General features: G+C 30.5%; 2 protein-coding genes across 3 annotated transcripts; both read left to right on the top strand.

Annotated features, from left to right (window-relative positions):
* Nucleotides 1-923: 923 nt before the first annotated feature.
* Nucleotides 924-6,958, top strand: LOC107630219 (putative exonuclease domain-containing protein At3g15140). Of its 2 annotated transcripts, XM_088508884.1 has the most exons (7): nt 924-1,232; nt 2,629-2,831; nt 3,073-3,153; nt 3,546-3,662; nt 3,917-4,040; nt 4,936-5,103; nt 6,829-6,958. In XM_088508884.1, exons 1-7 carry the CDS (start codon nt 1,005-1,007, stop codon nt 6,883-6,885), a joined length of 978 nt encoding a protein of 325 aa, XP_088365010.1. In that variant the 5' UTR covers nt 924-1,004; the 3' UTR covers nt 6,886-6,958. The 2 variants fall into 2 exon arrangements, with proteins under 2 accessions (XP_088365010.1, XP_016188788.1); XM_016333302.3 differs by lacking the exon at nt 6,829-6,958 and having other exon boundaries at nt 4,936-5,373.
* Nucleotides 6,829-9,643, top strand: LOC107630220 (uncharacterized). The gene is made up of 4 exons (XM_016333303.3): nt 6,829-7,282; nt 8,724-8,927; nt 9,141-9,166; nt 9,249-9,643. Exons 1-4 carry the CDS (start codon nt 6,938-6,940, stop codon nt 9,457-9,459), a joined length of 786 nt encoding a protein of 261 aa, XP_016188789.1. The 5' UTR covers nt 6,829-6,937; the 3' UTR covers nt 9,460-9,643.
* Nucleotides 9,644-14,020: the final 4,377 nt, after the last annotated feature.

The following is a 14,020-nucleotide window of genomic DNA, read 5'->3' as shown; positions in this document are numbered from 1 at the left end:
AATACAATAGCAGCATCAGGTGAATCTCAATTAACACACAAATGGACCGAAATTAGTTCAGTTTCGAACAAGTAGTAAAAAAGACTCAATCATCAACAAAAACATCCAATCCATTTCTGGATCCAAACGAACCTCAATTAAACTAAGAAATGAACCGAAATTACTTAAGGAATAAAAAATTTAGTCAATATTTATCAACAGCATCAGGTGAATCTCAATTAACACACAAATGAGTCGAACTTAGTTCAGTTTTGAACAAGCAATTAAAAAGACTCAGTTATCAACAAAAATACATCGAATTCATTTATGAATCCATATGAACCTCAATTAAACTAAGGAGAAAAAGAAAAGACGCAGCAACAACAACAGTAATAAAAGAACAACGATCGAAAGAAAACACACGAAGAAGTAGAACGAATGCGACAAAGAAGAAAGAATAACGCTAAGAAGAAGAAGGAGGAATACAAAGACGAAGGAAGGAGGAATGCGAAGAATAAAAAAGAATAATGCGAAGAAGAAGAAAAAGAAACGCGAAAATAAAGAATAATATGTTTGCATTAGTGAAGTACGTGTGTACATGCTGATATAATGAAAGTAGTTTTTGTTAAATTTGGACAAACTTAATTGGACTTAATTGTCAAAAAGACTTAAATGTGTAACTGGATTAAAATGATAAATAGATCTTTAATTTTTTAATTTAAAAATAAATAAATTATTGACTAATTAAAAATATAAAATTATTCTTAATTTTCTAAAATACAAAATATCTATATTTTTTCATTCAAAATATATAAAGATAAATAAATTCTTAAAAAAATTTTAAAAAATTTTATATTTTAAAAAATAAAAAATATTTTTATATTTTTAATTACTCAAAGTAAAAAGTCAATTACACATTTATTTTTTTTCTCCACAAGAATTTTCCTACTCGAGTCCAGGAAAAGCCTAAAGCAAGCGGCAAAGCAACAAAAGACGCAAATCCTCTGTCGAAACCGACGACGGTAATGGCGCTTCTCAGAGCTTCTTTGCTGAAGATGACGTGTCACCGTAACGTTTGGCTTTCATCGGTCACACCATTTACCGTGTACCCAAACTCAAGCTTCCTCCCTCTCCAGCCTCCGATGTTCACTCTCTCAGCTTCCGAATCTCCATCCCCTTCCTCTTCCTCGCACGAGCCTCAATCTCGGTGGAAGCCCATGTGCTTGTACCACACACAGGGAAAGTGCAGCAAGGTACCAACTTCAACTCCTTCTTTCTCACTAACCCTTGCTAATCCCCAATTTCATCCCTTTAGTTAGTTACACTTCTTCAGTTCCGGTCATCATTTGCAAGCTATCGTTGGAATTTTACACATAGTAAATTAAGTTCTAACATTTTAAATTAGTGCAAGCTATGTAGCTAACCCCTAATGTTGTGTTTGTGAGTTGTGATATTAAAGGGCTCGGTTTAAACAGTGGAATGGAGTTCCTTTTATTCTTCAAGCTTTTCCATTCCCTCCTCTTCCAAAATCTCAACTCACAAACACACATGCTAAATAATCAGAGGAAATCGAAGAGACAAGGGTAATACGGTCATTTAGAGGGACTGATCCAGAAGTTACGAACGGGGTGGATACTATCTGCTATTACTTAAAATGTGTTCCTTAGTAACTGACAATTACACAACAATGTGCAACTATATCATTGTGAAAGAAACGTGGAAAAGAGAGGGTAGAAGGGTAGAGTTCGAATGTATAGGTTTTGATATGACATGACAATAACCGAGCACTCGCCACCATACTAATATACTTGATTTATTTGTATGCGAACATTAAATCTGTCCCTGATTATATGATCAATTTGCACATTCTCAAAAGTGAAATACTAAACTACAGATTGCCTTATATAGTTCATGAAGATGAAGTACTCGCCTTCCAATATGTGATTTAAATATTTCAAGATTAATCAATTTGTTCTGAGCATATTCTCTCTTTTACCTGCATATTGCTTAACAAATTCTCTCTAAAGGAATGCATGTAGTTTAATCACAAAACGTAGCAAATTGAGTACCAAAACAGACTACATAGCTGCTCCGGTTCCAGTACCAGCATTTTATTATTTTAGTGAGTATGGTTTTTTACTTTTTAGCACACATCAGAGTAGTGCTGCTTTGTCACCTCAGTAGATTTGAATGATTATATTTCATAGCCCACACTTGTTCAACCTGGTGCCATCACGTCATTATGGGCTTTCCCAAATGAAGTCTCCAATGCTGACATGACACCAGGATGAGGGATTTAATGGTTTAGGGATCTTGGTTCTTGATGCTTATTAAGAATAGGAATGTGGTGTTTGGATGTGATTTTTTTTGTGCCAAATAATCACTTTTTGGGCTGAAATTTTCAGCTTTCAGCTTTTTTAACTTTATAGAAAATTATGTTTGAGAATCACTGTTTCAGAAGTGAAAACAAGGTTACCCTGTCCCTAACAATGCAAAGTATCAGCTGAACTGTTATCAGTGTTCTTGTTCTGAATCATAAGAATTGCAGCTTAGAAGCTGAAAACATATGTCTATTGGATTGCTGTCAATTTTATGTGTGAGTAAAACATATGTAGTTTTGTTGATGTTTATGCTTCTCCAAATTTGCAGATGGATGATCCTGTCCACATTGAGAGGTTCAATCATGACTGCTCCAGGGAGCTTCAAGTGGCATCTGCTGAGCAGCACAAGATATGCTCTCAGAATTTTGACTTTTTCCTTGTGCTTGATTTAGAGGGTAGGGTTGAGATTCTTGAGTTTCCGGTTCTAATGATTAGTGCTAAAACAATGCAAGTTGAAGACATTTTCCACAGGTTTTGATCTGCCACTCTATAGTTATTCATTGAACAAAAATAGTACGTGCTTGAGCTTTCAATCCTCATGGGTAGCAACTGGTTTGTGCATCGTGCAACATATTTGAGTTTAGTATACTTTGACCTCTTAATTATTATATTCTGAATTTAAAAATTAAACTGTTACTATGTGTATATGAGGATTAACATTTTCAAGATTTGTTCTGTTTATAGTTTTACTTTTCCAATGTTCACTTAATAGGTTTGTGAGGCCCACAGAAATGAGTGAACAAAGAATAAATGAATACATTGAAGGGAAATATGGAAAATTTGGGGTTGACAGGTATGCAGTTTGTTTTCTGCCTGCCATCTCTTTTGTTGTTCAATTGTTCATGCTTGTCATCTGTGTAAAAGTCTTCTCAGTTTTTCTCATTTTCGTTTCTCCTATAAAAAGAAGTTTAAGAAGCAGGTAGAACAACTCTTCATGCAGTGCTGCTGCTTTCATACTATCATCTGTACATTATGGTTTCTTGTAAACATTTTAGGAGAGTAGTTTTTGCTATGATTTGATATTTGATTAACAGCAGATTAGATTTTTGAAATATGATCGACTGATTTTAATTTCAGGATGACTGATTGCAAAAAGTCATATCCTTAAGGTGCTTACCTAAGGATTAACGCTGTTGCTACTGCCCACATTGTGTGCCACACTAATACCTTTTTAATTTTTTCTAGGGTATGGCATGACACAGCGGTACCCTTCAAGGAAGTTATTCAACAATTTGAAGCTTGGTTGATGCAACGTCAATTGTGGAAAGGTGGGAGCCTTGTTGGTGCAGCATTTGTAACTTGGTAATATCTCAGTTCCAGAGTTTACCTCTTCCACTTCTTTTACATTTTCTCGTTTGTAGTGTCATTTCTTCTTATTAGTTTCAATGTGTTTCTTTTACTGCATCTCGAATTTAGCAGTAGATGTGTGTAGTATATGGTGGTTTCAGATTTAAACCCTTCATTTATAAGGAGAGACTGAGCTTGGAATTATTTCCTATCTTACATATCTTGAATAATTTGATTTGTTTTTGTATGGAATCCTTTTGCTTTTGCAGTGGAAATTGGGATTTGAAGACAAAGGTACCTCAGCAGTGTCAGGTGTCAAAACTAAAGCTTCCACCATATTTTATGGAGTGGATTAATCTAAAAGATGTATATCTCAACTTTTATAAAAGAAGGGTGAGTTCTTTTAATGTAAAAAGCTAAGGGTATGATTCTATGATATCAAATACTGTTTGCTTTTCCCATGATGACCCATAAAGTCTTGGGTACATGAATTGTATAGCGGAGTGACAACTTGATTTAATACCATTATACCAATATAAGGTTGCATTATCCTGTAGAAATTTGATTTAATCCTAAACCAATACACTACGGGTTTCATAACCTATGTCTTTTTAGAAAATTTAACATATTTCTCGAGATACATTATAAAACTGGAAAGAGAGTGTGACTTGACTCATTGATTTTGCAAGTTAGTTATTTAGTTGGTTATGCCAGCTCATTTAGTTAGAATGATAGCTAAATTAGTTATTCTTTCAGTAGCTTCCAGTAGAGTGTAGCTTGTGTAAATAGTAGCAATGTAACTAATTCGCAGTAGATGAGTTCATTCTCCCAATTTACATCAGCTTCATTCTTCTTTTCTTCCCTTTTTCTTCTCTCCATCAAATTCTCTCTGTTTCCCTTCACTCCATTTCTCATCCTTACACCATAGAGATTGATGAAAGCTCCATCTTCTTAGCATGCAGTTTCCACAGAGTTTATTGGCTTGGTTTTGTCTTAATCTTAGTGGTAAGGGTAGATCAAAGATAGGAGCATGAAAAATGTACGACAAACAAGACAAAAAATGGAAATACTATATAAAATTCATAAGCTTGAGCTTTTAGCAAGTTTCTTCCATTGACTGACTGACAGCATAAAATTATAGTGTAGTAAATATGCTATATATGAAATAGGCTATTTTTTAAAACTAGTTTTAGCATCTGATCCATTTGCACACTGATTTTCTTATGTTTTGTTTAATGCTAGTTTCTAAACTTAAAATGTTGTATCTTTTATAATGGATGGATTATAGGCCACAGGAATGATCACAATGATGAAGGAACTGCGAATACCATTGAGAGGAAGTCATCATCTTGGAATTGATGACACCAAGAACATAGCAAGAGTATTGCAGCACATGCTACTTGATGGTGCACTCATCCAGATTACTGCAAGGAGGAATCCGAAGACGCCAGCAGAGGTTAACTTTCTCTTCAACCACCGTATTAGATAGCGGCTTTGTCTTTTTCAATGTATTATGTAACTTCTATGTGATTTGTGTTTATGTTCTGCTGGGTTATCGAGTGTAATGATACTTGCATGAGTTGTCTACACTCTCAATTAATCCGAACCCAGGTGGCACAGTTAACTTGGTTTTGTTGACTTCATATAGTCGTGCTTGGTTAGTTAGTTATGTACAATTTGTAAATCTTATACATGAAGCATTTTTTTAAAAAAAGGGGTTAATAAATGCTTGATTGCGTAGGATTAGCAAGCTAATCATCACTTGATTGGTGAAACTGTTAAATAACCCAAATGCAATGCAATCCTTTAACGTCATTTAACTGCGTTTAAGTTTTCTTTTTACATTTCTACATTAGTTTGTCATTTCAAGGAATGATTTTACTTTTTTGGGTGAGATTAAAGGCAAGCACAAAGAGATAGTGGGGATGTGGGGTCTAGCGAGGTGTGTAAGTACTAAGTGGTGTGTAAGTTTCATTTTCTTTTAAAAACGAATTGAGTGTCTCTAGTTTTGTATCCTGAATGTAGTTTTGACTAAATTCCTGCAGTGGTTCTTAAGATTCACAACTTTTATTATTTTAGTCTTTCAGATTTAAAATTCACTATAATGGTCCCTGAGATCCAGTTTCAGGCACCATATTGGTTTTTGGACCCTTTTTAGCGTTGAGTCAATAAATAAAATGCTGAGCTAGCACTTGCAACACTAGACACATGATTAAATAGTGTCTTTTCGTTTTAGCTCTTAAATAACACAAACCTGATGTTGTTTTGGAGAATGAAAAGAGATATGATTTGCACATCATGTAAATTCTTCTTCTTCTTTTTATTTTTGCCTTGTTTAAGTGATAACAAAATGATACTATTTAGCCATGTGTCCAGCATGGCAAGTTTGAGCTAATTCAGCACTTAGTGCTAATTCAGTACTAGAAAGGATCGAGAGATCAATATAATGTTCTGTTGGGTTTTTTTAGCTCCATTTGAATTAAAAAAAAAAAAAGCAAATTGAGTGTTATATTCACTTATTTAGAAAAAAAATAAATTAGTTTCATTATAGAAAAAAGAACAACTGACCAAGTGGCTATTGACCCAACAACGTATCCAGAAAAAACATATATTGCAGCATATCTCATTCAATTATTCAACCCAAATTCTGACCAAAAGAAAAAAAAAATTATTCAACCCAAATATATAATTTTTTAAAATATTTTTATTATTTATTATTTATTTTTTATGTTGATATACTTTATAATATTTTGTTCCTCTTTGTGATAATGTTAAGTTTTGTAGCAAAATGGTTTCTATATACAACAGGTGGATGTTGTTATTAATTGCAATGCGAAGGTTTAGGTTTTGAAATTATGTATGAATTATCTTAAACTGAACAAAATTAAGTATTCTCTTCTTTTTTCCCCGGTAACATTCCAAATTCATTTAAACATTATGACTGTGACTTTTGGCCCTTCTTTTTCAGAAGCGAAGGATATTTTTATTATTTTTTTCTACTAAAAGCGTAGTGGATAGCCATAGGATATTTTACATGTTCACATACGTTCCTTTCAATTCCCCACTAAAAATCCATCAGATATTTTGCACTCGAGAATAATAGATCAATGATCGTATTATTTTTAATGTACATCTCTTTTATACTTCTTTATGATTTTTTATCAATTATTTTTAATATCAGAGAAATGTTCCACTCCTCCAAGTCTCCCACTCACTATTATTGCTGAGGGATCACTGAACACTTAAAACTCAGGAACAAGAACAATCATTAATTCATTACCAATATTATAATGTTGCATTCTCAGAGTCACAAGCTTCTCTTCCCAAATCTCCCAGTTCCTCTCTCACTGACCCACCAATACCAACACCATAACCACTCCCCTGTTCTTCATTTTCTGAATAGACGCAACAATAGTAATACTCTTCACGTACTCTCAGCTATTCCTCCAGAAGCTTCACCAGTGCTGATTACTCACTTAGCCCAAGAACTCACAATTACAGGCACCATTCAATTCCCTCTTTTTACAGCCACAAATGACACACTGCAGGTTGCTTCTAGTGTTCTTCTCACAGGGGCCACCACTGCCTTCTTCTTCCGCACCGTTGTGCGCCGTATCAAACGTGTCAAAGAATTGGTACTCCTCTGTTTCTCTTGACATTTGATTCTAATTGTATATGCAACCAGTGTTTGTATTGTAGTGTTCATGTTCTGCTTCATGCGGTCATGCCTATGGGATACGTATAACATCATGTTCTTAACATTCTTTTAAAAAATGAGAAAAACCTAAAACAGTCCATGATAATTACCTCGAAAGACCACGAGGCCCTTGACAAAAAAAAAAACCCAACCCGACCCCTGATAATTACTTCGAAAGGACGAGGCCCCTTGTGAAAAAAAAAAGTCAATGTTATTTTTTTGGCACAAGGACTAATCAGTCCAAAAAAAAAGATTAAGGACCGGATTTGGTGTTTTTTTTTTCTTGGGGGTCTCGTTGTCCTTTCGAGATAATTGTTAGAGGCCGGATGAAGTATTCACTCTAAAAATAAAGTAGAAATAGGTTGTTTACCATTTTTTTTCGAGTAACTATAAGTTTTAACCAAAATTAATTATTTATATGTCGTGTTTTTAATGATAGGAAACTTTGATTAATTAATTTTAGTTGAAATATTTTATTATTGCATGAAAAATGATCATAGACCATTTTTTTTTCTCCCTTGGTTTTACTGTTGGAAATATTTAAAGTTTGATTTTGGTCAATAATATATGGAAGATTTTATGTACAATTTATGTTTAATTCATTTTTATAAGAATAATTTCAAAAATTGTATACATAGGATGATTGATTAATGAATAAAAAGATGTTATCTAGTTAGTATGTTAAAACCAAGGCCCAAACTAAATCATAATATGGCCGCAATTATGCAAACGAGAATAGTCCAAAAACGGGACTTCGTTACTTTAATTATTCTTAGTGTAATTAACAAATACAAAGTGAATTATATATTTTTGGTAATCAGTTGATTAAATAAATTAATGAACATACATATTCAAGGGCTGATCTAAGGCAATATATATATATATATATATATGATGTTAGGCTGTTAGCTTCTAGAAATATATATGGAGATGATTATTGGTAGAGTTCATGCTTTAGTTGTCAAAGTGATAACTGAGTCAAAAAGATGGTGGATTGGTGATAAATACCAATTTACTTTATCATTAAGAAATAATATTTCAAGTTATTCTATCATGTAATTGTACTTATAAATAGGTAAACCCATGCATGATGTTCTTCAAGTGAAGTTACAATAGGTGCATATAGCTTAGATTGAAAATCTTCATTTATATTATGCGAATATAATTGAGAGTAGTTATCTGTATGTATTATGATTATGTTTCTTTTCTTGACTTAGCAATTAGTATCTACAATTTATTTATTGCGATAATTTCCATTATCCAATAAATTTTAAGTTTATGAATGATCTCATTAGTATCCTTTTTTACCATTGGTGAAGAATATTTCCTATTGTGCTCCAAACTTTATATTAATTTCTGAAATGTGATTTTGGTTCCAGAAATTTAGGTCCGCTGGAGTGAATAAATCACTAAATGGCTTGAGAGCTATGCAGTCAAATTCCATTAAAGTTAAGGCTCCACCAGCACCTGATCAAGCATTGTTGGGAGCAGTTATAGCAGGCGTTATTGCTCTTATTCTCTTCAATCTGACCTCAAATGTAGACACAGCTCTAAGTCATCACACGGTTTCAAATAATTTCTCGGTTTGTGTCTCTTACTACTTTTTGAAACAATACTTGACTTATTATTTTTTGTCGTGTTTTTATTTTTGAAAGACTTGTTTTTGTTCATTCATATTTTAGTGAAACGAATAAAACTTACAAATAAATCAAAGAAACTATCTTACCAAGAGTTACACAAAAAATTAGCATATTCCAATCAAGAGAGTCTAACGGAAGAAATTTTATCTTTTCCAGGCCCGCCAAATTACAATCACCATAAGGTAGTTGTTATTTCCAATCTCTCATATATACCTTAACACATTTTCATAACGATGCTAAAAACTAGCTTATATTTTGTGACAGGACAATGATAACGGGTTTGTGCTACCTTGCAACATTTATCTACGGTTTCAGTTCTCTTGGTCTATTGCTTTATTCTGGCCAGCTTGCCACCAATATTAGCTTTATGGGAAGGTCAGTTACTGGAAAGAAAATTGACAAGAAGAATATCACAAGTGATGATAATAAACTGAGCACCCCCAAGGAAGATCAAAACCAAAGCAAGTCAACATAATTGAATTCCATAGTATGGAAGGTAGTGAAGATGTTATTGTGCATCTTCATCCAAGGAAACTGTCCATTAGTTGACATGTGTTACTACTTTTTTCAAAGTTGTTCCCACTTTTTGGCAAAAGCTACTATTCAACCAGTTGTGTTGGATTGTTTCAATAGTTGATTAACAAAAGGTTTAGCTATAATGTAATGATCAATATTTTTATGAAAATTATTTTAGATATGATAGTGGGTTGGATTATAGTACCCAACTTTTAGGCTACAAGACTAATTTAATGGTACGTCGAAAAAATTATACATGTTTAGCACTTGTGGGCTTGGAAGGTTAGATCCAATTAATTAACTTCAATATGAACTACTGGATTAGGGTGGAACCAAAATGGAAGAGGAAAGTATAGTACACAGATTGAATTTCAAGTTTTTACCATAATGACAAATTTCTTGAAGGTTTAGTAACCCTGCACCCACACCCAAAGAAGATTACAAGAAGAATATAAATGGAAAAAAAAAACCATCACTTTGTCTGTCAATTAGTGGCTAATAGATATTTTGACAATTTTTTTTTTTATTTTAAAATTTTAATTAAATATATAATATTTTTAAACTTATATTTTATATTTTTTTAAATAAGTCTTTTAATTAATAATTTCAAAATATCTTTCTCAAACACATATTAACCGTTCTATTAATCCCATAATATATAATCAAGATCAATTATTTATTTAAAAAAATTATTTTATATTTTTATTTGCCATGTTACAGTGACATGCATTAGTTACTTTAGATTGAAAACATTTTTTTTGCCATTTTTCATCAAATTAAGCGGAGGCTTTAATTTTAATAATAATTAATACACTATTTTTATTTTCAAAATATTTTATCTCATCATAATATCTATAGTACTTATAATCTTATATATTGAAAACAGTATTTTATTATTAATAATAATAATAATAATAATAATAATAATAATAATAATAATAATAATAATAATAATAATAAATATACGACTATATATACATATATGTGTGTATAAGAATGATCAAAATATTGCTAGAAGTTTATTAGTATTTTGAAAAATGTGTACTTCTAAATTCTAATATCATGTTAGAGTTATTTTTGACAAGTCAGCGATTGGTGAATTAATATTTTACAAAAAAAAAAAAATCAAATTTTAAATTTAAGTTAAAATCAATTTTGCACGGTCAATTAGTTATTCATTTGTATTTCGATTAAAAAAAAAAGTTAGATTCTAATTTTATGTTAGGATCACTCATGTTCTGATAATTATTGGCTAATAGATATTTTGACAAAAAAAAATTTCTAATTTCTTGTTAGAGTCACTATTGTACGGCCAGGTATATATATATAATTTTACAACCAAAATGTGTCATAAATCATTCTCTCATTGTAATTGAAATCAAAATTTTCCCTTTAAAATTAAAGAATTCTCTCTCCTTCCTCTCCCTTTATCTATCCCTCTCATTCCTTCAACCACTTTATCTCTTTTATATATCATTATCAATAAATAATTATAAATTTGACAATCAAAATGTGCAACATAACATTCTTTAATTATATTAAAATTAAAATATAGTTATATTATATATTGTATTATATTATATATTATTATCAAATTTAATAATAAAATATATCACATGCCACTCTTATTAAATTTGAGAAAAAATATTTTCTTCTAAAATTAATAAACTCCCTTTCTAAATTCTTTCATATACCTCTTTTCTTTTTTTCTATTTCTCTCTACCTTTCTCACTCTATATATAATTCTGATATATTTATATATTATTATCTAATTTAATAACCAAATGTGTGACATGACATTCTTTTATTCAAATTGAGAAAATATATTTCCTTCCAAAATTAATAAACTCCCTTCTTAAATTCTCTCATCTATTTCTCTCTATTTTTCTATTTTTCTCTACTCTTCCCACTCTATATATAATTTGTAATTTATATTTTATATTAGTAATTTGACAAATCAAAATGTGTCATCAGATATTTTTTATTATAATTAAAATTTTTTTTTTTTTAAAATTAACAAACTCCCTCTCTCAGTCTTCATCTTTATCTTTCTCTCTCTTTTCTCTCATTTTTTACTTTTTCTATCTTTTTTGTTCTACAAAAAATAAAATTAACAAAATAATATAATTCAAATAAAAAATATTATTATTATTATTATATACATATTTTTTTAATTTTTTATTTAGTATTAAATTTTCATTGTTTATCTTTTTAATCTATATTTTTATTTTTTTCTTTCAAATATTTATTAAATATAATTTGGAGAGAATGCTAATGTTACAATTAAAAGTTAAAATTAAGATTCAATTGTTTAAAAAAATTAATTTTGATTTAATTTTATAACTATCAATATAATTTTTTTCATACTAATATCTAATTATATTTTTATATACATAGAGAGAAAAAAAATATTATTTTTAAATAGCAAGCATAAAAATTAATTATTTTTATTTGTGCAACAGAGAACAGACTTAACACCTAATCAAAAGTATACAAGTTAAATCATTTCAAATTTTAGATAACGAATATTAAAATTAATTATTAGTAATAAATCAAACTCTTTCACATGAAAATAATAACTAAAAAACTTATTATTTAATTTTTTATCCACGGAGATCCTGGTCTTCATAGCCAACGAGAACTTTTGTCTCCTACAATCTTTTTGTAAAAGTAGTTTGATTCTATAAATTTTTTGTGCTATAATCTATAATGTCAGAACAAACTGACATAATTTTAAAAGATTTATATTCCCGTAATGTAATTACGGGTAAAAATACTAATTAGTTAGCTATTAGTGTTTAGATAAAAAATTTAGACTCTAATTTTATGTTAAAATTACTCTTGTATTATCAAGTAATTGTTGATTAGTGCTTTGACAAAAAAAAAAAAAAAAAAACCCATAATCTAATATCTTGTTACTTGTTAGGATTACTCTTGATCTTCCAAAATTAAAGCTGATTTATAAGTATTTTAACAAAAAAGTTATACTCTAATTTTATGATAAAATCACTTACATACAAGTTAGTTGTTTATTGCTTTAACAAAAGATTATACTCTCATTTCGTTTAAGATCACTCTTGTTCTTCCAATGATCAATATGTGTTTTGACCAAAAATCATTGATTTCGTGTTAGAATAATTATTGCACTACTAGCAGTACAGTTATTGGTTTATCAAGTGTTTTGATGAAAAGGACAGATTCTAATTTTATATTAAACTCATTCGTATACCACCAATTTTAATTTAGGTATTATTGATAACTAGGAACCCAGCATGCACGTTACTACTGTTTTAACTTTTAAGTGCTAATATAATTTATTAAATCAAAATATTAAGACTATCAAAAAAGAGAAAAAAAATTATACAAAAATTTTTATAATTAATTCTGTAAAAAAAATACAAAATAATTATATATATAAAATAAAAAAGTTAATAAATTTTTAATTTTTAAATATAGTATTTTTGCCACAAATTAATTGTCTCATAAAAAAACGAAAAATAAAATATACAGCAGTAGAAACAAAAAGATAATGATAAAAGATAAAGAATAGTTGTCTTAGCTTTCTACTAGATTTTTAAAAAATATGTTCTTAGCAACTAAGATTATCGGAAGAATTTTTTCTACTAGATCTTTAAAAATGTCTTTAACAACCTAGATTAAAAGGATGAAATTGAAAGAACAAACAATAATAGTTGCCTTACGCTGGATCATTCAATTTTTTATGCAACAAGCAAACCAAATAACTCACCTCACTTGAATACACAGAAAAAAAAAAAAAAAAAAACGTGCATAAAAGAAAACATAAAACTTATTTAAAAAAACTGCTTAAAATGTCTTACAAATTTATTTAAGGGCAAAAAACGCTAATAAGCCAACATCACTTCATATTTACGTATATCAGCCAAAACGAAAATCGTTTCAGCAATAAGCCAAATTGTATTTTAATGTAATTCGAACCAAGTTGGTTCGAACTGCATTTAGGTATAAATCGAACCAGGACAGTTCGAATTACCAAGAAAGAGATGCACATAATTCGAACCAAGGTGGTTCGAACTTCACTTGCTCATAATTCGAACCAGCCTTGTTCGAATTATCCATGTAAATGCGAACCAAGTAATTCGAACCACCCTGGTTCGAATTACTCAGTATTTGGCTCCAATAGTAATTCGAACCAACCTGGTTCGAATTACTCATTATTTGGCTATATAAGGAGTTCGAATCAGCCTCATTCGAACTATTATTCCTCTTCCCTACCCCACCAAATCCCAGAGAAAACGACCCAGATTCGATCCGACAAAGACCTGAACGGAATACTCAGCCGATGGGGGACGATCCGGCAAGGTTATATCGGTTGGACGGAGTTGCTCATATAGCCGGGGTCATCAACGACGAGGTTAGTACAATAAAAACTTATTGCTAGCGGTTTATTTGAGTTAGTGGTTTTGCATGTGGTTTTAGTGGCGGTTTATGTTAGCGGTTAATCGTAGTGGTATTGCTAGTGGTTTAGTAGAGAGGTTTTG

Source organism: Arachis ipaensis, chromosome B3 (genome assembly GCF_059453495.1).
Source record: "Arachis ipaensis isolate K30076 ecotype BB chromosome B3, ASM5945349v1, whole genome shotgun sequence".
In the NCBI taxonomy this organism is placed as follows: Eukaryota; Viridiplantae; Streptophyta; class Magnoliopsida; order Fabales; family Fabaceae; genus Arachis; species Arachis ipaensis.
Note: the sequence above shows the minus strand (reverse complement) of the source record. Positions and strands in the feature narration are given on the sequence as shown.

Bases quoted from the DNA above. Each gene is read 5' to 3' on its own strand.
- LOC107630220 (XM_016333303.3), top strand. From the start codon at position 6,938: ATGTTGCATTCTCAGAGTCACAAGCTTCTCTTCCCAAATCTCCCAGTT. The intron at 7,283-8,723 runs GTACTCCTCTGT...TTTTGGTTCCAG, and splicing joins TCAAACGTGTCAAAGAATTG to AAATTTAGGTCCGCTGGAGT. The intron at 8,928-9,140 runs GTTTGTGTCTCT...TATCTTTTCCAG, and splicing joins CGGTTTCAAATAATTTCTCG to GCCCGCCAAATTACAATCAC.
- LOC107630219 (XM_088508884.1), top strand. From the start codon at position 1,005: ATGGCGCTTCTCAGAGCTTCTTTGCTGAAGATGACGTGTCACCGTAAC. The intron at 2,832-3,072 runs GTTTTGATCTGC...TTCACTTAATAG, and splicing joins GTTGAAGACATTTTCCACAG to GTTTGTGAGGCCCACAGAAA. The intron at 4,041-4,935 runs GTGAGTTCTTTT...GATGGATTATAG, and splicing joins TCAACTTTTATAAAAGAAGG to GCCACAGGAATGATCACAAT.